General features: G+C 54.0%; 1 protein-coding gene across 3 annotated transcripts in view; it reads left to right on the top strand.

Moving 5' to 3' along the window:
* The window catches only part of Kiaa1671 (KIAA1671 ortholog), a 146,793-nt gene that overhangs the window by 28,867 nt on the left and 93,126 nt on the right, over window positions 1-24,800 (top strand). For 2 of the 3 annotated variants that reach the window (XM_076922415.1, XM_076922416.1), the window contains exons 3-6: window positions 1,410-2,996; window positions 5,542-5,629; window positions 7,616-10,249; window positions 19,289-19,423. In XM_076922415.1, the coding sequence (XP_076778530.1) occupies window positions 1,462-2,996; window positions 5,542-5,629; window positions 7,616-10,249; window positions 19,289-19,423 (4,392 nt within the window). In that variant the 5' untranslated portion in view covers window positions 1,410-1,461. Of the gene's footprint in view, window positions 1-1,406; window positions 2,997-5,541; window positions 5,630-7,615; window positions 10,250-19,288; window positions 19,424-24,800 lie in introns of all 3 variants that reach the window. The other variant, XM_076922417.1, reaches the window with a different exon arrangement.

Here is a 24,800-nt window from a genome sequence, read left to right as displayed (position 1 = left end):
ACCAGGACTCTGAAACAGCAAGCTGGTTTGAGGTGGGAGTTGGGCCTCTGCCAGGGAACCGTACAGATGAAAAACCTCAGGCTCCTCGGTGTCCCAGATATCCATTCTGTCCCAGGCTGAGTTGAGACACTATTCTAGCTTGGGTTACTGGATCTGTTAGCAGTTAAGAGTGTGTAAGGAAGAGAAAATGCCAAAATCTTTGCCCTACAGCGAAGGAGCCACACAGGCCTGGGAGGCCCTTGGTTAGCCAGGTCTCCCTTCTGAGCGCCTGGAGGCCTGGGCCGTCTCTGGTAGTTAGAAGGGGATGGCCATCATAGCCGAAGCAGGGTGGATCAAGATCAGGGAGACTCATACAATGCTTTCTTAGGACTAGAAAAGAGTAAAAAGCTTTATTTTAAGGAGGCAGGGTTGAAGCTCCATGGAGTGGCACACACCTGTAATCACGGCACCCGGTGGGTGGAGGAGGCAGGAGGCTCAGAACTCAAGGTCGTTCTTGGATAGGTAGGGAATGTGAGGCTAGCCTTGGCTACATGAGACCTGCTCTCAAAAGTTCAGAAAGAACGAAAGAGGCCAGGACTCCGGAGGTCTGGTTCTAGCTGAGTGGAACCAGTTTGGAACTTCTCTGGGCCCTGTTTTCTTCCATTCCACGAGGCACATCCTTCCCACCTCTCTGAGCTGTGGGAGGGTCTGGGGGCTCTTCTCTGAGAACAGACCCCAAAGCTGAGCCAGAAAGATCGGTGGTGGCATTCAGGCTGCTGGGAAGTGAGACCCTACTGCCAGACTGGCCTGGAAGGTGGACAGGCACGTAGGTAGAGTACCAGCTGCACTGGGGCATAGCTAGATCTCCTTCTCACTGTAAGCCCCTCATCCTGCCATCCACATCCTTCTTGTTAAGAGTATTTAGGGGCTGGGCCTGCTCAGCAGAGCAGTATGTAGCACACGTGAAACCCTGGGTTTCATCCTCACTGCTGAAAACACAAAAACAAAACAGAAAAAGGCGTGGACAGTTGTTCGACAGTAAAGTCGGCAGCAGACGGACAAAAGGAGGGTTGACAGAAAACAAAAAACCAAACAAACCCGAAACCCCCAGAGAACCTTTGGCTTTTAAAGGCACCTGGGAAGACAGGGGAAGGGCAGCTGACAGGGCTCCTGCTTTAGGTGGCTTTGTGAACTGAGGCTGGCCACTTACCCTCTCTGTGCTGGGTGCTGGGTCCACCCCTCTGAACAGGAGCAAACCAGAGTCACCATACCTTTCCAGGGCCCGGCAAGTTGGCAGTGCATCTGGAGCTTGCCTAGTGAGATCAGAATCTGGGGCTAAAGTCTTTAGGTTGTGTTCCCCTGGACCCTTATTCTGAGTTCCTGCAGTCACTCTTTGCTTAATTTACTGTTTATTTTATTTTTTAAAGCAGTTGCTTCTCCATTTCTGATGTGCTTAATTCTCATGGAGCTGCATTCGTAACCATGGCAACTCGGGTCGAAGTTGGCTCTATCGCATCCCTGAGGGCGGGGCCTGGTCTCGGTGACATCAGCAGGGAGGAAACCCTGAAAAGGACCTACTTTTGCCAGGCTGGGGACGTCTGTGGGGCACCTTCCACCAGGGTCCTAAGTGCAAAGAGCCCCCTTCAGGCCCGCCTTTGCCCACTGCCCACTGCTCCCAGACCTTTCCTTAAGGAGCAGGTGCCTGAGAGGAAGGCTTCTGTCAAATCCTCGTGGCCTGGCGCCACCCAGCCCTGTCCTTCAGCCCAGACTGCCAAGGAGGAAGCTAAGGTGGACTTGGGTAAAAAGATGCCGAGCTTAGCTGGTGAGGAGGCAGACAGAGGGGAGGTCCTGCAGAATGGCCCGTCTGTGTCTAACAAAGCCACATTCCTGAGATCTGGCCCCAGCACCATGGGCCTCTTTGAAACAATCAAAACTGGACCCAGTCTGGGCAAAGGAACCAGCGAGGGGAGCCGGGAGGCCAGCTCCCGGGCAACCCAGGCATCTCCCTTAAGTGCCAGGCCTGAGGTGGCCACCAAGCCTGCCCTACCCGCTCGGAAACCCCCAGTGACTCTGCCTCGGCCAACCTCCCTGTCACAGGACCCTGGGTCCACTTTATCTCAGGGGGAGGCAGGCCGAGCCCAACCTTCGCCAGAGGTCCACAGTGTGGAGAACCCAGCTGGCCAGGCATCAGGCGCCAAGCCTCACCCGAAGAGACGACCTATGTCAGCGGTGTTCACCGAGTACTTGCAGCCCCCAAAGCCAGGCTCGGGTGGAGTGGCCATCACGGGTAAAGTCCCCCCTACACCTCCCGAGAAGACGTGGGTGAGGAAACCTAGGCCTCTGTCTGTGGACCTGACTTCTATCTTTGAGAGTGGAGACACATTTCTGAGGAAGGTGGCTAGTGAACAGAGCACAGCAGAGCGCCAGGGCCCAGAGAGGGCCAGCATGGAGCCCAGGGTTGATGTAGATCCTGCCCGCACGGATGCCATGCCTCAGGACCCTGATGCGGACTTCCAGGAGCTGTCCAAGAGGCTCCATGCACGAAGGGAGAAGATAGCTCTCAAGCAGACAGAGACGGACAGTCCCAGGACTCCAGGGGCCATGGCCAGCCCTGAGGACAATCAGAGTCCCCTGGAAGGGGAAGCCATGTTAGGCCAGCAGTCAGAGAAGGTGCAGGAGTCCCCTTCACCCAGACCTGGAAGAGGCCAGGGGCTGGCTGAGGTCAAGGGTGGAAGGTTTGACCAGGAGGCTTCTGCACGGACAGAGAGGAAGCCCACAGGAAGCGTCAGGAAGCGCCTCAGTCTGTTTGGAGAAGACAGTGCTATGGCCGTAGCAGTGGTATCTGAGCCCGCCCCCGTGACCCCAGAGTCCCCGTCCACAGTGCCAGAGCCTTCGAGGGCTGGCGTGAATGTTCAGGCTCGGATCAAAGGCTGGACTGTGGAGAGCAAAGGGGAGAAGCCAGAGGTCAGGAGAAGAACGTCCCAGGGACGGCCATTGCCTGCGGATTTGACCAAACTGTAAGTGGACACACTCTAGAATCTAGAATCACTCAGCCTCGGGCTGCTTCAGTACCCACTGGCGAGCCCAAGGCTGGGAGAACACTTAGACATGAATCCCACCCGTTGCCCCAGGGGAGGTGATGTAGTGATTCCTCTCAGATAAGCAGCTGAGGTGAGGAGAAGGTCAGGACATCCCCAGAGCTGGGTTCAGTCGGCACTCCACGCAGGAGCACGGTGAGAGGTGGGGTTCCCCTCTCACAGGTGAGAAGGCTTTGGGGAAAGCCAGAGGGATTCTGCCTCAGTTCTAGCTCAGCCTGACTGAGTGGCTGAGCCGTCCCTAATCTGAAGAGTCAGAGTGCTCTTTAGATGTGACCAAGGATGGTGTGTGCCCTGTTGGGGGAGTACTGAGTGTGTGCAAGGTCCCCCAGCATGGCACACATTCACAGTCGCACACGCTCTCACACACACATTCATACACACATTCCCATATACACCCCCACATGCACACACACCCATGCACCCCCTACACACGCACACCCCCACATATACACATACATGCACTTATACACACACATATACACACATGAACACACTCTCACACACACATTCATACACACATTCCCATATACACCCCCACATGCACACATACCCACACATGCACACCCCATATATACACATCTATGCACTTACACACACACACACACACACACACACACGTATACACACACGCACACTCATTCACATGCACACACTCATACATTCATACACACATTCCCATATGCACCCTCACATGCACACACACCCATGCACCCCCATACATGCACACCCCCACATATACACATACATGCACTTATACACACACACATACACACATGCACACTCATTCACATGCACACACTCATTCACACCCTTACATAAGCACACACTCATCATGCACAACTCTCACATACTCTAGAGTGTGCTCTCTTGCACACTCACACTCTCATATTCTCGCTCATGTATTCACCCACTTGCACACTTGCATATGCACACACACACACACACACACACACACACACACACAAGATTAGGCCCTTTTTGTGATAAAAAACAAAACCAACAGCACCTATGTGATCAGGCCATTGGCTAACATAGCCCAGGCTATCTCAAATTCTCTAGGCAGCCAAAGATGACTTTGAACTCCATGCCTTCCTGATTCTACCTCTTTAGAGCTGGGGTCAGAGCTGAAACCCCACCAGGACCTTCCAGCAAAGACTGAGAGAAGAACTCTAGAAAGAACGTAGTTAGCATGCTCTACAGAGGAGCGAGCTCTCAGCACCAGAGCACTTGGTGCAGAGTCAGCAGCCGAGCTTAATGCCAACACTTAACGTGCCACGCCCCCCACCTTGTTTTCCACTGTGGCCATGGCCAGGAAATGTCACTGGGCCTGATCCACCCTGTCCTCCGTGTTCTGCTCACCGCCTGTGTGCTTCCAATAGGGTGGACTCTCCGGACCAGAGGTAACTGTCAGGGGGTCCAGGGAATCAAACTCAGCTAGTCAGCCTTGGCAACAATCTCCTTTACCTGCTGAACCATCTCATGGGCCCGTGTCCCAGGGATGCTGGTCCACTGAGAGGGTTTAAGTGTTGGTGGATTTTGAAAGAGGCTCTCTCTAAGCTAAGACGACAGATGCCCAGGGCCTTGCTGTGTCATCCCGGTGTCTCGGAAGGAGCCACGTGATTACGTGACAGATGAGGAGACTGAGTCTCTGAGACTAGGAATACTCGCAAGGCCTCCCAGCAGTGTGGATTTGCCTGGTGGGGGCCGAGGTCAAATGTTCCGACCCCACCTTTCTTTGTTCCTTTCTTTATATTCCCGAGCCCTGAAGCCTAAACACTGTATAGACACATTGTGTCTCACATGTTACAGAGGGTATGCTGAGAATGGAAAGACCTGAATCTCCTCCATCTCCTCCCCCTTATAGTAGGGAAACAGGCCCAGAGAGGGAGACCGGCTTGGCCTACCTAGAGGCAGAAGCAAGCCCGTGTCCCGACTTTACGTGCCGACCCACCGCCCCCGGATCTCGTGGCAGCTCCTTGGCCGTGGGTGGGTGTTGTGCCGTGGTTGCTCAGGAGAACCATTAATTATCCCGCCTGGGGCTTCTTCGGTCTTCCCTAAACGCCTTCCCAGAGTTATTAGGGTCATGGCTTGCCTCTTAGGTCTGCCCTATAAAAGAGGCAGGGAGATGTTAATTATCCCTGCTTTATAGAAGAGGAAAGAGAGGCTCAGGCGAGGCCAGAAGCCACCCAGGCTCCCGCGAGGAAGGAGTGGAGTTTGGAGCTGACACCTGCTTCTCCCTGGTGGCAGGCTTTCTATACAGACATGCTCTGCCTGAGGTACACCCTTTCCTCCAGCCCCCACCTCGTCTGTGACTATAAACAACTCATTTTTTTTTTTTTCTCAAAGGAAGCTGGGGAGGCGGCCAGGCTGATGCCTCCCTGGGTGTCCCCTGCATCGAGGACAGTTTGGGCTTCAGGGAGTATAGGCCGCTCTGCTCTGTGAGTAACTCCTGTTTTTGTCCCAGGTTCTCGCGGTCCACTTCGAACCACGAGATCGGGCACGAGAAGTGTGCCACGCTGGGTGGCGAGCCCGCTGGGGAGAGAAGAGAAAAGGTGAGAGTGTCATTTGCTATCTTCCTCAGAAGCCTGTGACCTGGCAGGCAAAGAGCTTCAGAATTTCATCACCGCTGCCACGGCCGTGTTAAAGTCCCGACTTCTGGGGGTCAAAGGCTGTGAACCGAAGTGTTTGATGGCATTTGTTATTCCTATTATCTTTCTGTACAATAAGCTTGAGGGAACACCATCTTCTTAAGCGGCTTTATTGAAGCCCCCATGGGCAGAGACGAGAAGATCTCTAAGTTCGAGGCTGTCCTGGTCTACATGGTGAGATCTTGTCTCAAAAAAAAAAACCCAAAAGCTTGGGAGAAATTCCACCCGAGGTTTTTCTCCTCTCCACTGGATCTGCACCCTGTGACAGAAGCAGCTCAGGTGCCCAAAACCATTTCTCTTTGACCCCGCTCGTAAGAAAGAGCTCACAGTCACATGCTCCAGGCAGCTGGTTTGTAGCGGATGATCTCCTCCGAGGTGTTAATTTTTAAAAGACATCTTTACTGAGGTGACTTGGCGGATGTAATGTGGATTTAAAGCGACCGGGTGGATGGGCTTCCACCCGTGTCTTCCCAGGCAGCAATTGCCACACAGGGGTGGCAAGAATCTGTACCGCACCCAGACACCACCCTGGCCTCTCTGATGCCTCCGGCCTGCCCTTCCCCCGGCTGCCTAGACCAGCTTTCTGCTCACAAAGACTGGCTTTCATTTCCTAGACTTTCACACCAATTGGATGAGTTACGTCCATGTGCTTGTGTGTTCTGTTCTAAGCTCGTCCGAGATTGGTCATGTTGTAGGCTTTTTCATTGCTGTGTTGTATTCCATCCCTGAGGTGGGCCATAGTTGGCTTCGATATCTTCAGCTGGCGCTGGGGTGGTTTTCAGTTTGATCCATTAGAAATAAAGCTGTACCTGCAGGTGGTGGCGCATGTCTGTCACCTTAGAGCCCAGGATCCTGGGGCAGGAGGGTTGTGAGTTCTAGGCCAGCCTGAAAATGCATGCACAGATATGCATGCACACCCGCAGCATGCACCCAGACACAGAGCCACAGACAGACAGAGACCCACAGACAGACAGAGACCCACAGACGGACACAGACCCACAGACGGACACAGACCCACGGACACATGACATAGACCCTTGGACACACGACACAGACCCACAGACATCATTGTGTCCATACTGTTGAGGTTTTTGTCTTTTACCATCTATTGTAATGTTAAGTGTGGGCCCCAAGACCTGGAGACCCTGCCTCTGGGACCCTGCACCCGAGTTAATGCTGATTGGTGAATTGGTGAATAAAGATGTCGGCAGCCAGTAGCTGTAGGTGGGGTTGAGGTTTCCCAGGCTTGGGGAGAGAGAGGACCCTGAGGAGGGGAGGGAGGAAGGAGCCGCCCAGGATGAAGAAGAACATGCAGGAGGGAGGAGAGCTGCCATGGGCTAGGGGCTGAGAGAATAGGGTTCAGAGGGCTGGCCAGTCGGAGTTAAGAGCAGCCTAGATACAATGTAGCACATAGTAAGTCATAACTTGGGGTTATCAATGAGAAAGCAGATTCTAACAGCACGGAGAGTAGGCAGCTGCCCAGCTACTGTGCTGTTTAAGGCTGTTTAAAAATATAAAGCCTGTGTGTGTGTTTCATCCGGGAACACAAATGGTCTAAGGCGGGGAAGAAGCCCCCGGCAGGGTTTTTAATATTTTTTACTATACCGTACAGGACGTTTTATAGTGTCTTGCTGTTTTTGTTTTTTGAATCAAGGTTTACCGTGTTTTTATTACTGTGTAGAGGGGGTGTCTGTGCCACAGCATGCGGTCAGACAGCCACTCTGTAGAGTCCACTCTCTCAGCCTTGCTTCTGGGGATGGGACTCGGGTCACCAGGTTGAGTTGAGCCGTCTGGAAGGCTTCTTGCGGTTCTGACGGTGCGGCTGCTTTATTTGTCTCTCCAGATCCCGTACACTTCATACCCTTAACGTTATCTTCTGTTGTTTTCTAGCTTAAGGAAAGGCATGGTTTGGAAGGAAGCCCTGCCACAAAAAGTCCCTGGAAGTCTGGGGTTCCCCAGAAGTCTAAGCAGACAGAGCTCAAAGATGCCTCCGTCCAGGACCCTGACAGGTGTTGGAGTACACGCTCAGTGGGAGACGCGGGCCCTTCTGAAGTCAGTCCGGAAGATGACGGAAGCTTCCAGAAGGTGTGGGCCACAGTGTTTGAACATAACGTCGAGAGACACACAGTGGCTGACCAGGCAGGCCGTTGTCTCTCGACCACACCCCCTTGTGATGTGGCCAACACACCAGATCCCAAACCCAGGCCTGAGAATTGGCCAGGGAAGGAGCCACCAGGAGTAACGGACAAGAGAGACCGCTCCAGGTGGTTGGACCATGCTGACCTGGGGATGCTGGGACGAGCTGCCCTTGTGGATGTGGAACCGAGACCTGTCCCCGAGATTCACCCCATGGAAGAGAGGCATAGCCGCTCTGTCCTGATTCATTTGGAAAGTCCCCCTGTGTCCCAGAGGGTCCAGCCCCGGTATGACATTGTGAACGCCTCTGGGGAGCGTGCACACAGCGAAGCTGTATCCAGGGTGCCCGAGGAGAAGGCGGTGACCCTGCGCAGCAGCAGATCCCGGCTCTCGCTGTCAGGCCGGCAGCTGTCTCAGGAGGTCAACCCTACTTACCTGGAGTGCTCGAAGCAGGCTAATGGGGGTACCGTCCAAAGGGCAAGTCTGATATGGGAAGCTCGGGGTAAGGAAGCCGGTGGATCAAAGCCTGACTGTCAACAGCCAAGGGATGGACTTGGGGGCACTTGCCAGTCTCCCAAATGGACGGGAGGGGTGGGGGCAAGCTGGCACAGCAGCTCCGTGGTCCTCAAGGATCTCAGTATTGCCCAAAGGAGCCCAACCTTGAATTTCTCTCTAGGTCCTCCATCCAGGGCCAACATCGAGCCCCGTGACTCCCAAGTACAGGCAGGGACAGACTCGTTGTCCCTGCAGAAAGTTCCCCTCGTGGTTACCGGTGAGGATAACCCAAGGCCGGCCCAGGTGTCCCAGCCTGAAGTCAGAATGCGGAGATCCAACCCTTCGGAGCCGAGGGTGGACAGGTTGAGGCGTCGGACTTTGCCCCATGACGTGAAGTTTGATTCGTTCAACCTCCTCGGGCCAGAGAGCACTTCCAAAAGGCAGCAGAGACCAGCAGACGGTCTGACCTCCCCAACCTGTGCCTTAAAGAGACCTCCATTGTCCCACCAGCAGGCACAAACTCAAGAGGTGACACCGGATGCTTCACAAGGCAGGACTTTCCCTGTGGAGAAGCCGGGGCCATCTGCAGAGCCCACCACAACTTTTTTCGCAGTGACTTACCAGGTTCCCGATATTCAGAAGGCCAAGAGTGTGGTTAAGTCAGGGCCTGAAAACGTGTCGGAACCTTCCAGAAAAACACCTCCACCTCTGTCACCTCGCTTTGTTAGCTCTGTTTTGGTTTCCCCTGGCCATCTAGAGCCATGGTCTCCCACCATCAGTCAGGGCTGCGCTAAGGAGAGAGAGTATGAAGAAGCACGGAACCTCTCAAATCACATGAAGTCCACAGACCAGCCGACATCTGCAGGGGACAGGACTCTGGATCCTTCCAGGGACAGAGTCATCGATGTGGACGCTTTGTGGCTTCATCGAGGTTCAGATGATGGTGCCGTGAAGGACCGCAAGATCGGGGCATCCTCGGGCAGGGATGTCCCGCAGACATCTCCGGTCCTGAGGCAGAGGCCCAAAAGCCTCCTGGTGAGGAGGAGGACAGAAGTGATTAGCGAAACTTTCCCAGGGAAGATGAGAGATGGCTACAGATCTGGCGTCCTTGACCTTGATGCTCTGATGGCTGATTACAAGGAGCAGTTGAGTAGAATTCCCAGCAAGACCCAAGAGCAGCAGGAGAGCCCCACAGAACTCAGCGGCTCTCCTCGGGAGAGATCAGGTTGGCCCAAGGAGGTGGAGAGGAGACGGAGGAGCCTGAAGGAGACTCCCCAGTCAGACAGTGTAGGGCAACAAGCAGGGCCCTCTGTGAAAGCTCTCCACGCCCCTGGCCCCAGCAAGCACCCAGCAGAGCCTCTAGGGACAGCCATGGCCACCAAGACTAGCCGGCCGCTGTGGGCACCACCACACTCAGCTTCTGGGGAAAACTGTCTCTCACCTTCTCCCATCCCTGCTGGATCCAGGGGAAAGCCTCCAGGCATCTCTGAGTTTGAAAGCAAGCCCTCTTCCAGTGTGCACCAGGGTACAAAGCATAGGCAAATTTCAGCCAAGTCCCAGGAGCCAGGCAGTGGGGACCCAGTCTCCCCGAGGTCACCTCCCTCTGACCGGAAGAAAGGGACTCCAAGGAGATCCACTGGTCAGGGAGTGGAAGGCAATGGGGTGCAGTGGGGAACTCCCCCACGCGATTCTACCTGGTCACCCCTGGACATCAAGAGGGCCAGCTCAGAGAAGGGCCCGCCAGCCAGGATCCAGGAGGGCCTGTCCGTCATGCAGGACGCCAGGCAGCGGAGGCGAGAACAGTCCAAAGGGAAGCTGGACCTCCCTGCCGAGACTCCCAAGGCTGCCATGGGACCCTGTCAGAGGGATGCGAGGACTCCGGAAGGCCCTAAGGTGGGTACAGAGGTACTTGGAATTTTATCACATAGTTTTAAAGCATCTACATCCAGGGTCTCAAGCTCAGATTTCATGAGGGCCATGTAGGTGCATGACTGATTGGAGGTACCACTCCAGGGAGTGGTGTGGACTGCAGGATAATAGCACGCGTAGGTGTGCTTGCTTCTAGACTTAGGATTTTTTTCTCCTATTATTTTTTAAAAGATTTATTTAATGTATATGAGTGCATGGTAGCTGTCTTCAGACACACCAGAAGATCCCATTACAGATGGTTGTGAACCAACATGTGGTTGCTGGGGACTGAACTTAGGACCTCTGGAAGAGCAGGCAGTGCTCTTAACCGCTGAGCCATCCCTTTCTTTATCATCCTTCCCTTCCCTTCCCTTCCCTTCCCTTCCACTGAGCATGGCATAGGAAACTAAAACTAGTCCTTGCCCCGCCCACTGCCCCACCCCCAGCTTCACTTCGGCCCCGCCCACCCTGCCTCAGCTCGTTGGCCATTTTGTAACCTGTGACAGAAAGTGACATTTATTAAGAGAAATCCACATTTTCAGGTGTTACCCTGAAACAAGGTGGCTTGCTAGAAAACTTCATTCTGTCCTGGCTGTGCTAATCCCCTGGCTTTGTCTGCTTCTGCTTGGCCATGGGTTGTGGGTTCAAAACTTGGACTTGAATGAGTGACTTCAAGTGAATTTTGTGTGAGCATCGAGGAGCTCAATGGCGCCTTGCTCGTTGCACCTCATCAGAGCCAGCACCAACTGTGTAGCTTTCTGAAAGACCTGTGCCGTGAATGAATGTTAAGCAGCCCACGAGGTCTTACAAGACAGCTTACTCTGGCTTGGGTTCCCCAGAAGCAGCCTGTCTTAAGTCTCTTAGGAGGTGACCTGAAGGAGGACTCGCTGAGGACTGGAGAAGGTGGCAAGGAATTACCAGTGTGAGCAACTGAGACCCGGTACCTGGGAAACTTCTGGGAAGCCTGTAGCACAACTGGGTTGACCTAGTCAAGGGTCAGAGGCCAGGAGTGTGCGTTTTCCGCTTCCTCCCATTGTTTTTCAAGGCTGTGTCTGGGCCTTTGAATATGGGACTTGACCATTCTGTGCATAGTAGGGCAGCTCTGCACATAGTAGGACAGCTCTGCACCGACTCACATATCGGCGTGTCCCGAGAATCAGGCAGGGAGTCCACAAGGTCTGCTGCAGGTGTAAAATGAGACAACTAAAACAAGGCTCAGAAACGTTGCAGGTATCCCGCTGCTCAGCTGGACAGAAGCACCCACGACCGCCAGTGTGGTGGCTCGATCTGTCAATCCACCACACTGTCCATAATGCTCGATTGAACCCCAGACAACACCCACTATGCTCTCGGCTCCTGGTAGAATGAAGACTCTCATGCTTAAAGATTATCCAATGGCTTTATATATTTAGAAAATGCTCAATTAACAAGTTGCCCACACAATTAGAGTTGTTTCCCAATATCTAACCTTAAGATATAAATCGTTACCCAGGACTGGAACCATGCATAGCTCCCCATGGCTGCTCTCTCTTCTAGCTCCTCCTCTTCCTTTTCTCTCTTCGCTCCTCCCACATTAGCCCCTCCCACATTAGCCCCTCCCACATTAGCTCCTCCCCAGTCACCGTGCTTATTACAAATGATGCAGCAGCAGCAGGAAACCATCCTGCTACACAGAGAGACTAATGAACCTGTTACGGGTCACACAGCAAAAGGCCAAGATGCTTGAACTCAGGTCTGGCTGGATCCAACCACTGTGGTAAAAGCGGGGAAGGAAACAGGAAGCCGCGTGCAGCCCTTGGGGAACTTTTTACCCCGGCTGGGTGATAGGGTCCTGGAACCCAAGGTCAGGAAATGACATGATGCTCAATGAGGTGCCGGAGTGACCCAGGAAGGCATCCTGGAGGAGGCACTGATGGGTGAGCCAGGGAGCGGGCCATGCTGGGAAGTCTGGAGGCTGGAGTAAGCCACACCTACCCCTTGCCGAGCAGTTTAGCAGGAGGCAGCAGCCTAGTCTTCAGCTGTAACAAAACACCCCAGGCTGGACACTTTATAAAGAAGACTTATTTCCCACAGTTCAGGCTGGTTGGATCCTCAGCTGTGACTGGTTTGTTCCTGGTCTCCCCTTCAGCACTGTCCTGGAGTTTCAGGACATGGTGTTTACAGAGTCGAGCACAGCCAAGGATTACAGCAGTTTCTCATCCCCAAGCCTGTGGGAGAGGAACCGGAGTCTAGCCTGGCGGGGGGGGGACAGGGAGCTGAGCTGAGGATAGTCCTTGAGGCATTCATTGTGTAGAGCATGGGGGGCTGGGGCTTTGAACCTGTGTCTCTCGGGAGCTCAAGCTTGCTCAGCGCCGCCTGCCTGCGGAACCTTCCAGACTTGCATTGAGCTCCTCCCTCCTCCAGTGCGGGTTCTTCCCACACCGCTCAGGAGAGACAGCAGCTCCCGCCTCGAAAGCCCCCGCTGTTGGGAACCCAAAGCTGCTGCAAGGTTGGGCAAGGTTTGCCTCTGGTGGTCTCACCACGCTCCCCCATTGCTACGGGAGCAGCCCGAGCGAGCGGAGGAGCCGGTGTTCCGCTGGGATGTGACACTCCCGCAGCAGCTCGCCAGCACCTCAGGTCCCACTGGCAACAGGAGCGCTTGGGCTGTGGAGGGGGCTGGATGCTGCCCAGAGTGCCCAGGCCCCAGGAGAGCTGGTTGCCAGGGATCAGCTTCCTCATGGCGGAGGGATCCACAGACCAGCTTCCTGCTTCCTGCTTCTGGCCTCTCTCCTCCTGGAAGGCTTGTTTTGTTTTGTTGTTGAGTCAGGGTCTCCTGTAGCACAGGCTGCCCTTCGTGTCCTGACCCTCATTCTATTATTGGGCTTCCTTTCTTCGCTCTGGTTCCTGATCTTAAAGAACAAAAATAAGCAAACGAGTGAAGACAAAATGTCCCAGCCCTCAGGACTTTCCTGTGTGTCACAGGAGCTAGGAGTATTCCCTGGGTGTATACACACACATAACACACATTCACACACTCGGGCACGCACGTGTACGCGCATATGCATGTGAATGCACCTGCATGCACACACAGAAGCATACGCACGTTCACACATACACTCGTACACAAGCACACGCGTGTGTGCGCACACACACGCACACACATTTGTGTTCTGGATACATAGTCAAATTTCATCGGTCAAGGGACCGTGGGGTGTAAGGTGTGAATTCCCCATAGAGCGGTTGGCTTCTGGGCCTTGTGGTTGAGACTCATCACCCTAGCTGCCCGGGAGGCTGAGGCAGGAGCATCACAAGTTCAAGGGCAGCCTTGGTTATTTAGTGAGACCCTGTTTCAAATGAAAAGTCAAAGGAAGCCTGGGAGTGTGGCTCAGTGGTGCAACGCTTGCCTGGCGCAGACTTGAAGCCCTGGGTTCTAGCCACATAATCAAAGGGGAGGCCTCTCCAGGCCTGTGAGCCTATAGCCCCTAGAACACCTTTGGCTGTGTCTGCTGGACAATTGAGTCTATATCCGGAGTCCTCTGGGGACATTTTTGCTGTCATTCCGGGGAGGATGTTGCCATCGCTATTAGGCAGAAGTCAGAGCTGCCATTTTAGAATCCTCCAGGGAGCAGAGAGAGCCGGGCCACGTTCCACTCTGTGCAAGAGCCAGGAGACACCGGGACTGTGGTCTGAAACAGCGTTCTGGAGAACTCTTACACTCCGTGAGGTGAAGATACCTTACTACAGGCCTGAGCTTGAGGATTAAGAAGAGATGCTCAGAGCATCTTTTGTGGCCCCGACTCTTTTGGGATTGCTTTCAGAAGCCACGAGGACCGGGAGGCTTAGCCTGGTTTCTGTGTCCCTTCCTGTGGGAGAGAGCATTTCGGAGCTTGGTGGCAGCTAGGTACAAAGCAGAAAATCCAGCATGACGACCAGGGGGCGCCAACCCCTCTAAGTTAGGCTGAAATCTTTGGGGTTAGCCTTGACAGGTAACTCTGGAAGCTCCCCCTCCCCGGGCTCCCTGGGTTGAGATCTCTGCTGACAGCAGTGTCCACCTGCTGTTAAAATCATACGGTGTGGGTAAGCGTGAGGACCCAGATTCAGCCCCCTTGATGGAGGGCGGGAACTGGCTGCACACAGCCCGCTCTGACCTCCACACGCACCCCTTCCCCTCCCCCCTCCCTCAGCTTGAAAATAAAACCGAGGAGCCAGTGGGGTGATTCGGTGGGTGAGTATGCTTTCTCACAAGCCGGGTTTGAGTCTTGCCACCTTCTAAAGGGAGAAGGTGAAATGACCCATGGCACACACCCCCCTCCACAGACAGACACACACACAGGCAGACACAAACACACAGACACACAAACACACAGGCAGACACAAACACACACAGACACACACAGGCAGACACACACACAGGCAGACACACACAAACACACACACACAAACACACAGACAGGTACACAGGCAGACACACACACACACACAGGCAGACACACACACACAGGCAGACACACACACAAACACACACACACAGTCAGATATACACAGGCAGACACACACGCACACAAATACACACACAGACAGATACACACAGGCAGACACACACACAGGCAGACACACACACAGGCAGACACACACACAGGCAGACACACACACAGACAGACACACACACAGGCAGACACACACACAGGCAGACACACACACAGGCAGACACACACACAGACAGACACACACACAGGCAGACACACACACAGGCAGACACACACACAGGCAGACACACACAGGCAGACACACACACAGGCAGACACACACACAGGCAGACACACACAGGCAGACACACACACAGGCAGACACACACAGGCAGACACACACACAGGCAGACACACACACAGGCAGACACACACACAGGCAGACACACACACAGGCAGACACACACACAGACACACACACAGGCAGACACACACACAGACACACACACAGGCAGACACACACACAGGCAGACACACACACAGGCAGACACACACACAGGCAGACACACACACAGACACACACACACAGGCAGACACACACACAGACACACACACACAGGCAGACACACACACAGGCAGACACACACACAGGCAGACACACACACAGACACACACACACAGGCAGACACACACACAGGCAGACACACACACAGACACACACACAGGCAGACACACACACACAGGCAGACACACACAGGCAGACACACACACAGGCAGACACACACACAGACAGACACACACACAGGCAGACACACACACAGGCAGACACACACACAGGCAGACACACACAGGCAGACACACACACAGGCAGACACACACACAGGCAGACACACACAGGCAGACACACACAGGCAGACACACACAGGCAGACACACACACAGGCAGACACACACACAGGCAGACACACACACAGGCAGACACACACACAGGCAGACACACACACAGACACACACACACAGGCAGACACACACACAGACACACACACAGGCAGACACACACACAGGCAGACACACACACAGGCAGACACACACACAGGCAGACACACACACAGGCAGACACACACACAGGCAGACACACACAGGCAGACACACACACAGGCAGACACACACACAGGCAGACACACACACAGACACACACACACAGGCAGACACACACAGGCAGACACACACACAGACACACACACAGGCAGACACACACACACAGGCAGACACACACAGGCAGACACACACACAGGCAGACACACACACAGGCAGACACACACACAGGCAGACACACACACAGGCAGACACACACACAGGCAGACACACACACAGGCAGACACACACACAGGCAGACACACACACAGGCAGACACACACACAGGCAGACACACACACAGGCAGACACACACACAGGCAGACACACACACAGGCAGACACACACACAGGCAGACACACACACAGGCAGACACACACACAGGCAGACACACACACAGGCAGACACACACACAGGCAGACACACACACAGGCAGACACACACACAGGCAGACATGCACAGACACACAGATCCTTCCTACACATACACAAACAGTACTAAGAAAAATACACGTTTAAATCATACGATGCTTTTTAGAGTCCGGCATTCTGCCCGGTGTTCACGCCCTGCTCTCTGTTCATGGAGCATGTTTGATGCATGTGCTGGCCTGGCTGGGGGCCCATGCCTACGTCGGGAGTTCCGGGTCAACTTCCAAAGTTCCAGCTTGGACTGGGTGAGGTTCATCTCAGGAAGGATCCCTGGGGGTGGGGGCGGGGGGATGTGGGTATAGCCCCACAGTGGAATATTACTCAGTTTTAAAAAAAAAAAAGGAATGTTCTAGCCAGGTGTGGTAAGCATTGTGTCTGAGGCAGGAGGATGGAGGAGGAGGAAGAGGAGAAGAATCCAGGCGGTGTGGCACCTGCAATTTGTGTATCATTTACTTTACGTTAGATTCAAATCTAATTTCTCTGTTGCCTTGGCCACGCCCAAGCTGGTGTGACTGGATCGGTCCCACGGAACATTGTGGTGGCTGCGTGGGTACAAGCAACCTGAAGCCAGCGAGTGGGAGAGGTCACCCAGAGTCTGAGGGACAGGAGAGACCGAGGCCAGCCAGGGCCTGGGGAGGATGTGGGAGTTACGTCGGAGATACCTCAGCACAGGTGGGCCTGTCCGTGGTGGAGGCCGGAGGCCGTACCCGTCTGCGGTGTTTCTGCTGTGAGATGCGACTACCGTTCAACCTACACAGTCTATGTCGGTGACCAGCTGTGTCACCCCCAGGAAGCCCTGCTCCTCGTAAACCACCCTCCTCCGCCCATCCTCTGGGGGCTCTCTGCTCCTGCCCTCTCCTTAGCCTGGTGTTCTCAGGGCTTACACCTGTAGCGTGCCACAACGTTCATTATTTTTGTTGTCTTTGTATGGAGACAGAGTTTCCCGTGGCCCAGGCTGTCTGCGTGTATTGTATGGCCCGGTTCTGATGTTCAGTCCCGCCGTGGTTAAAGGCTTAATTGTCCTTCTGTTGCTCACTTGCCTGTCGGCGGCGTGATTCTTTGGAGTAATTACTGTTTGGATCCTGTTCCGTTTCCTATTGAGTCGTTTCTTTGTTGTTGAGTTGTCATTGCTCTTTACATGTTGTGGTTACTCTTGTTGTTGAGTTGCTGTTGCTCTTTATGTGTTGTGACTAAGAGACTGATGGTTTGCTGAGTCTGTCCCTTTCTGTGGGTGGCTTTTCCACTCTCTTCTTGGTGCCCTTGGCACCCATGTTTTTTTTCCAGCTTGAGAGACTTATTTTTGTTCTTGTGTTTTCTGTGTATATTTTGGAAACACTGGCTAATCCGAGGCTGTGAAGACTTGTGGTCCTGTTTCCTTACGGGTTTTCTACCTTCAGATCCAGTAAACTCTTGGCTGTCTCTGGGTTAGTGTTGGACCAGGGCGGGAAGTTTGTTTTGTTTTTTTTTCAGAGTGCAGAAATTTACTCGATTTTATGATACACGAGTTTTCACAATGATGAAACTATCTATGTGTAACATACCCCGGGGCTTCCTCTAGTGAGCCGTGTGCAGGTCCACGTCCGCCACAGGGGCCCTTCAGCTTCAGGACGAAGGATCCGTTTTAATGGTGAAATGTGTATCCGGTGTCGAGGTTCCAAATGCGTAGTCTAGATTAACCTTCAGCTCCAGAAATCCTCCTGCCTCAGGGGGCCTGAGGGCTGACACAGTCGTGACCACCATACCCAGGAGACTAAACCCTGGTGCATGTTCATTTCAGTAAAATTTGTCCTACCAGGCTGGGCAAGTCAGGGGCGGAGCTCCTGAACCCTGGCTGTAGGCCCTGGCCTCCGTCCGTCTGTCCATCTGCCTGTCCATCCTATACTCCTAACATCGAAGTCCTGGATTTGTGTGAAATCATTGCAGGAGGTGCATCAGGGGGCAGCCTGCGAGGTCGGGTGGGCAGGCAGGAGCCAGAGTCCCGGGCTGTGCCGCGGGTGGGGAAAGGGTCTGGCTTCGGGGCTTGGAACAGGGCTGTGTGCGAGACGGGGTCCCAACGTGGGACAGGCTGAGCGGAAGTGTGGGTGGGATTTATTTAATGCCACTGGGGTATGAAAATGAGCCCAGTAGGAGGGGCATGGTGACAGAAGGGAAGGCTCAGAGCAGCGTTAGGATGTTCAAGAAAAGCGAGCCAGGGAGAGACTGAGCAAGCGAGAGGGTAGCCCAAGGAGTCAAGTGCAGGAAGGGAGGAAGGGGTCTAGGAATCGGCCTTGTTCTCCATGATGCTGTGGGTTATTCGCCAGGCACCTGCCCTCTCTGGTCCTCCTGGCTTATTCGCGTTGAGTGCATACTGTAACCACGTTCTGGACTCCAGGGATGACTGTGATGTTTGTTCTCCCGTTAAGCAGAGACGGGGGAAAAATACAGAATTCAGACTGCGTGCCTTCGGGTTTTTATTCTCTCCCTGCTGTTTCTTAGAGTGTGTGTTTGGATTCAAGGAAAGACGTTGTGGGTGGGGGTGGGGGTGTAGAGAGATGTCTCAGTGGTTAAGAGCACTGGCTGCTCTTCCTGAGGTCCTGAGTTCAATTCCCAGCAACCACAGGGTGGCTCACAACCATCTGTAATGGGATCCGATGCCCTCTTCTGCTGTGTGTCTGAAGACAGCTACAGTGTACTCATATAAATAAACATAAATCAATTAAAAAAAAAAAAAAAAAGATGTTCATGACGTAGGACCATCCTGGGCAAGGATGGGGCTGACCAACGGCAGGCCCTGTGAGCCAGCCTCATCAGCCAGGCACACCTGCCCCCTAGTGGCTGGACTACGTCATGCAGGTTCTGAGCATGGCTCTTGATGCTGTTAAAATTGTCCCTTCCCTAGATGGTTGAGGTCAGAGAGGTTAAGGATCTTCTTGAGGTCACACAACCGCGCAGCCGGGTCACATGTTACCTCTGCACGATGGTGGGAGCCGGCAGACAAGAGGCTCCCACTGAAACTCTTCTCTGTGTTCTCCATCCCAGGCGCCTCTGCAGAACTTGGAGCAGAGGGACGGCCGGCAGGATGGCCAGCAGCCTCAACGGCAGGTGTCCCCCGTTGCCTCCGTCCCTAGGCGAAGTCACAGCTTTTGCAAGGACAAGAGGCACAGCCCCCTCGTGGTGAGTGACACCTGCTGCGTCGTCTGCGTCGGATGATTCTGTGGCTGTGCGTGGAGGGTTCAGGGCTCTGCGCGTGTGCTATGCTGGGCTAACTGCCGCTGTTGGGTTCCTGGCACTAGGTGGCGCTGCAACCCCAGCAGCTGGCTTATGCGTCTTGGGGGCTCGCACCAGGATGTCTTTTCAGCAGTCTTGAGATTTTTGATTTTTTTTCAGCTGGAAAGCCGGGCAGTGACTCTTGTGTCCTTAGTGCTGGTTTGAGGGATGGGAGACAACCATGCGCCCTTGAGGGACACTAGGCTATCCAAAGCCAGCTCCCCGCTTGGGGGAGTCCATGGTACACTATGTTTTTTGGGACGACTCTGACATCGGGAGCGGTACCCACGAGAGACCGGACCCAGGCTCCTGTGGTGACTTTGTTGATTTCTGTGCTGTCTGAACAGGCTGAGTTCTCTCCTTGCTTGGAAGGTCCCTTGCGGGTGTGGCCCAGGCGGTGGCTGTTGACCAGGGTGGCGTGAGTTCTGACTCATGTGGCCTTGACATCTGCCGTCTGGGGAAAGAGACTTGACTTCTCTTGAGTCTTGGGTTTCTCATCTGTAAAATGGGCGTGTTTGCTCTTACTGTAGGGATGACGTGACAGGGTCTGGGGGTGTTGAGGTTTTGTCTTTTACCGTCTATTATAATGTTAAGTGCGGGGGTGGGGGGCAAGACCTGGAGACTGCAGGTAGCAGAGGGTTTGAGGGTTTGCAGGAGAGAGAACAGGACAAAGGAGGAGGAGGGAGAAGGAGCCGCCATGGATGAAGAATAACGTACAGGAGAGAGGAGGAGAGCCACCGTGGGCTAGGGGCTGAGTGAACATGGTCCAGTGTTCGTCCTGGTTGGAGTTGAGACAAGCCCAGACAGAGCATAGTTAATAATATGTGATAACTTGGAGTTATCAGTTGGAAAGTAGATTCTAACAACATGGAGGGTGGGCAGCTGCCCAGCTACTGTGCTGCCTAAGACGTATCTAAAAATTTAAAGGCTGCACATGTCTTCCATCTGAGAACATGAATGGCCTAAGGCGGGGAAGAAACCCTTCACCGGGATTAATTAATATTTTTTACTACACTGGGGCTGCCAGCCACAGCCTGGGAGGACATGTGCTGAGTGGCCCTGGGAATTTCCTTGGTGCACAGATCCCAGTGGTGGTTCCACAGCCCTGCGATGCTTGCTCGCCTCTGAAGGTTCCCTTCCTCAGATTTCGTTCATACCCTTGTCTCTAGTTCCTCTCCGGGGTCACCGCCTCCCTTATCTGATCCAGTGTGAACTTGTGTGTGCGCCTTGGAGGCAAAGGTTGCGGAGAGTAAAGGTTTGAAAGCGTTTTTTATAGTCTCCGGCTTGCAGGAGGCTTCTCTGGCTGAGGCTCCTCCCCTTCCCTCTGTGTCCTTGAGGACCCTTTGTCCCAGGAGGCCTGGGTGGCTTAGCTCCCCTCCCTCTGGCTCCCTTCGAGTCCCTCGAGCCCCGCCTGAGGCTGTGGGACTTCCTCTGGGGGACAACTCAGCCCTGCCCGATTGGGGTTTCTTCGGTCTCATGCCTGCAGTGTTGAGAAGCAGCCACTAGGGGGCAGAAGTACCCGCCCCCTCCTGGCTCCTCCCACAGCCTGTGAAGGACACGCAGTGACTCTGGGGACTCACTTTCTCCCGTGGGACAGAGCAAATGGCTTTTTATTAATGCTCGGCCTCCTGCCTTCTCCCTCTCCCCCATCTCCCTCTCCTGCTTACCGCTTCTCTGTGTCTGTTCAGCTGGGTATAAATGGGGAAACTGAGGCCCACAGAGAGGACCCAACTTGGTTAGGGTAGCCTTCTAGGAGAGTTCAGGGGATTCGGTCACAGCTGTGGTGCTCACCTGAGGTGCTCAGGGAAGTCTGGTGAATGTTGTCTGTTAGTCTGTCTGGTGAATGTTGTCTGGTGAATATTGTCTGTCTGGTGAATGTTGTCTGTTAGTCTGTCTGGTGAATGTTGTCTGGTGAATGTTGTCTGTTTGGTGAATGTTGGCTGTTAGTCTGTTCATAACTCCATGCTGTTGTTCACGCACCCGGGTTCACACATCTCCATTCTTTTGGGATTTCTACTTTTATTTCATGTAGCCCAGGCTGGCCTAAAATACTCTCTGTAGCCAAGGATAACCTCATACTATTTCTCCTGTCTGCCTCCGAGTTCGAGAGTACGGGTGTGTGCCACCATGTTCCATTTGTGGGTCCTAGGGCCTGGTCGATGCCAGGCTAGCCCTCTGCCAGCTGAGCAACATTCTGGAGCCCAGTCTGTGTGCTTTGAACCTTTCTCGGGATTTATCCGCCCTAAACTTGAGTGCCACCCTCCATTCAAACAAACACATCCATCCTGCTAAAAAGAAATTAAGGTTCAGAGGGGCTCAGCCACCTGCCTTAGGCCACACAGCATTAAGGATAGCTAAAACAGGGGCCCGTATGCCTGCGTTGTTTGGGACTTGGGCCCTTCCCAGGACTGTGCTAGGTGGGCTGTCATTGTGTGTGTGTGTGTCTGTGTGTGTGTGTCTGTCTGTCTGTCTGCTATCCCCTGCCAGCTCCCTCCTCAGCCCCTTCAGGACAGTAGACATCTGAGTCCTGGGACTCAGCTGGGGGCCCAGCTAGGGTTGGCCTTGGCTGTCCTGCCTGTCACTCTCTAAGCCAGCCTGGGACCCATGGGGCTGATTGATTAGTACATCTGCAGGGCCCCACCCAGTACTGCTAGTCCTGGGACTGCTCACCGATGCCCTGTAGGTCAGAGGGAGGCAGGCCACGTGCCCTGCCCACACTGTGGGTTCCTCCGGCACAGCCAGATGCTTTCTGCTGTCCGCACCTGCGAGCTGTCCTGCTGGGAAAGGAAGATGTCTGCTGTCTTAGGAGTTTGGCTGAGGCCTGGGAGGGGAAATGACCTTCCCTGGTCCTGTGGTGGTGCGTCCTCCCTCAGGAGTGGCCACCCTTGTGCCCATGGTTTATGATCTCCAAGGGGTTATAGAGGATGACTCAGTGTGGACCCTGACCTTGGGCACAGTTTACCCAGAAGTCCCTTCTATAGCAGTAAAGTCAAAAGTCAGGCATTCTTGGGTTCCCACAGTGCCACAGACTTCTGGAAAGGGTTGGGGGGCAGGGAGAGGGACGTGGGAGGAGCAGCTGGGGAGAGGGATGTTGGGGGAGGACTGGGGAGAGGGATGTGGGAGGAGAGGGACTGGGGAGAGGGATGTGAGGGGGGACTGGGATGTGGGGGCTGTTTCTTGTTAGGTCAGCAAGGGCTTCTTTGAGGAAGTGACTCAGGGTGGAGCATGTCGAGAAATCAGAGCAGAGTGTCAGGGACGAAGGTCTTAGGATTTATTTAGTTTGATTATGATAATGACGACAGTTTTGAGTGAGAGATTGTTGGAGCTGAAGTGGAGGGGGTGGTCCTCGGTCGCAGGATGAGGAGTCGTGTCACGGTCAGGGTTTCTATCCCTGCACAAAACATCATGACCAAGAAGCAGGTTGGGGAGGAAAGGGTTAATTCAGCTCACACTTCCACATCACTGTTCATCACCAAAGGAAGTCAGGACAGGAACTCACACAGGGCAGGAACCTGGAGGCAGGAGCTGATGCAGAGGCCATGGAGGGGTGCTGCTGACTGGCTTGCTCCCCATGGCTTGCTCAGCTTGCTTTCTTATAGAACCCAGGACCACCAGCCCAGGGATGGCTCCACCCGCAATGGGCCCTCCCCCCTTGATCACTAATTGAGAAAATGCCTTACAGCTGGATCTCATGGAGGCATTTCCTCAAGGGAGGTTCCTTTCTCTGTGGTAACTCTAGATTGTGTCTAGTGGACACACAAAACCAGCCAGTACAGGTTGTATCAGGGTTTTTTCTACAGAACTTATTAAATGAATCTCAATCCTATCTATATGAGATCCCACGTATGGGATTTATTAGAACGGCTGACAAGCTACGGTCTAGCTTGTCCAACAATGGCTGTCCATCACTTGGGAAATTCAAGAATCTAGTGGCTACTCAGTCCACGAGGCTAGATGTTGCAGCTGGCCTTCGAGACCAGCCTGGTCTACCGAGTGACTTCAGAGGGCCCCAGAGCTACAGAGAAACCCTGTCTCAGAAAACCAAAGTGGGGAAAAGTGGGTTTTCTACTTCAAATGATTTACGTGAGGGAAAGTCCCTTACAGGTGTGCCTAGTCACTTGAGTTTTCTTAATTCCAGATGTAGTCAAGTTGGCATCCAAGACTAGCCCTCACAACAGTCTTGGTAGGTAGGTGTGTGTGCGTGTGTGTGCGTGTGTGTGTGTGTGTGTGTGTATGTTTGTGTGCACATGGGAGCTAGATGTCAATCTTGAGTGTTGCCCTTGACACTAGCTCAGCCTGTGCCTGGCCCTTTTCTGAGAGACTGTCCCTATCCTAAGGCGCCAGAAAGACCCCGTCTTAGAGATTCTAAACCCGATGCTGAGAGAGGGGAGGTGGCCGGCACAAGGACACACACTGCACAGCAATGCAGCCCGGGTGAGCCTTGGCCTGCAGCAGGGAGGGAAGGGGCCCCAGCCACTGCCGCCTGCCCCCAGGAGTCCAGGTTTACCTGCTCTGCTTGGCAAGCTGCCCTGCTGAGGCCTTAAACACTCTGTCACACCACCCTGGTAGACAAGAACAGTAGGCATAATGGCCTCTACTGGGAGGAGGTGCAGGCTTGTACATCGTGGGCTGTCTGCCTAATCAGATAGTGTGAAGCTGACGGTGGGCGTGAGGAAGGGAAGGGATTGTGGAGGGATGGTCACCGATTGCTGCCTCACTGGCATGCCTAGGAATTTCCACGCCTGTGAGGTGTCAGGAGAGTGCTGAAGGAGTGCTCCAGCCACAGATGCCACAGGAGACCTTCATGTGCACATGAGTGCAGTTCCTGAAGAGGCCAGCAGAGGGCGCCAAAGCCCCTTGAGCTGGAGTTGCACGCAGTTGTGAGCTGCCTGACTTTATTGCTGGGACCCAAACTCTAATTCTTTGCAAGAGCAATACGCACCTCTAACCACCTCACTCTCATTGCCGACCCACGAGGCCCAGGATCCCTCCCTGATTGTGGTTTAGCTCAGCATGTCGAACCTGGAGCTGGCTGACTTATGGCACCCAGTCCCAGCCTGGCTGCCCCACAGGTGTGTAGTGCGGCTGTGGCCCCACTCACTGATAAAAACCCCATCATGGGAGCGTTTGCAGGCAGTGAACCCCATCATGTTTGTGAGGTCTGCATGCATGCACGCATGATGTGTGTTCTGCTCTGCTGGGAACATGCATTTGGGGCTGGTTCAGTTTAGGGCAGTTCCTAATCCTGCCTCTTGGTGGGCAGTGGTGGTTGTACCCCTGAGCT

The sequence above is a fragment of the Arvicanthis niloticus genome, chromosome 24 (assembly GCF_011762505.2).
Source record: "Arvicanthis niloticus isolate mArvNil1 chromosome 24, mArvNil1.pat.X, whole genome shotgun sequence".
Taxonomy (NCBI): domain Eukaryota; kingdom Metazoa; phylum Chordata; class Mammalia; order Rodentia; family Muridae; genus Arvicanthis; species Arvicanthis niloticus.
Note: the sequence above shows the minus strand (reverse complement) of the source record. Positions and strands in the feature narration are given on the sequence as shown.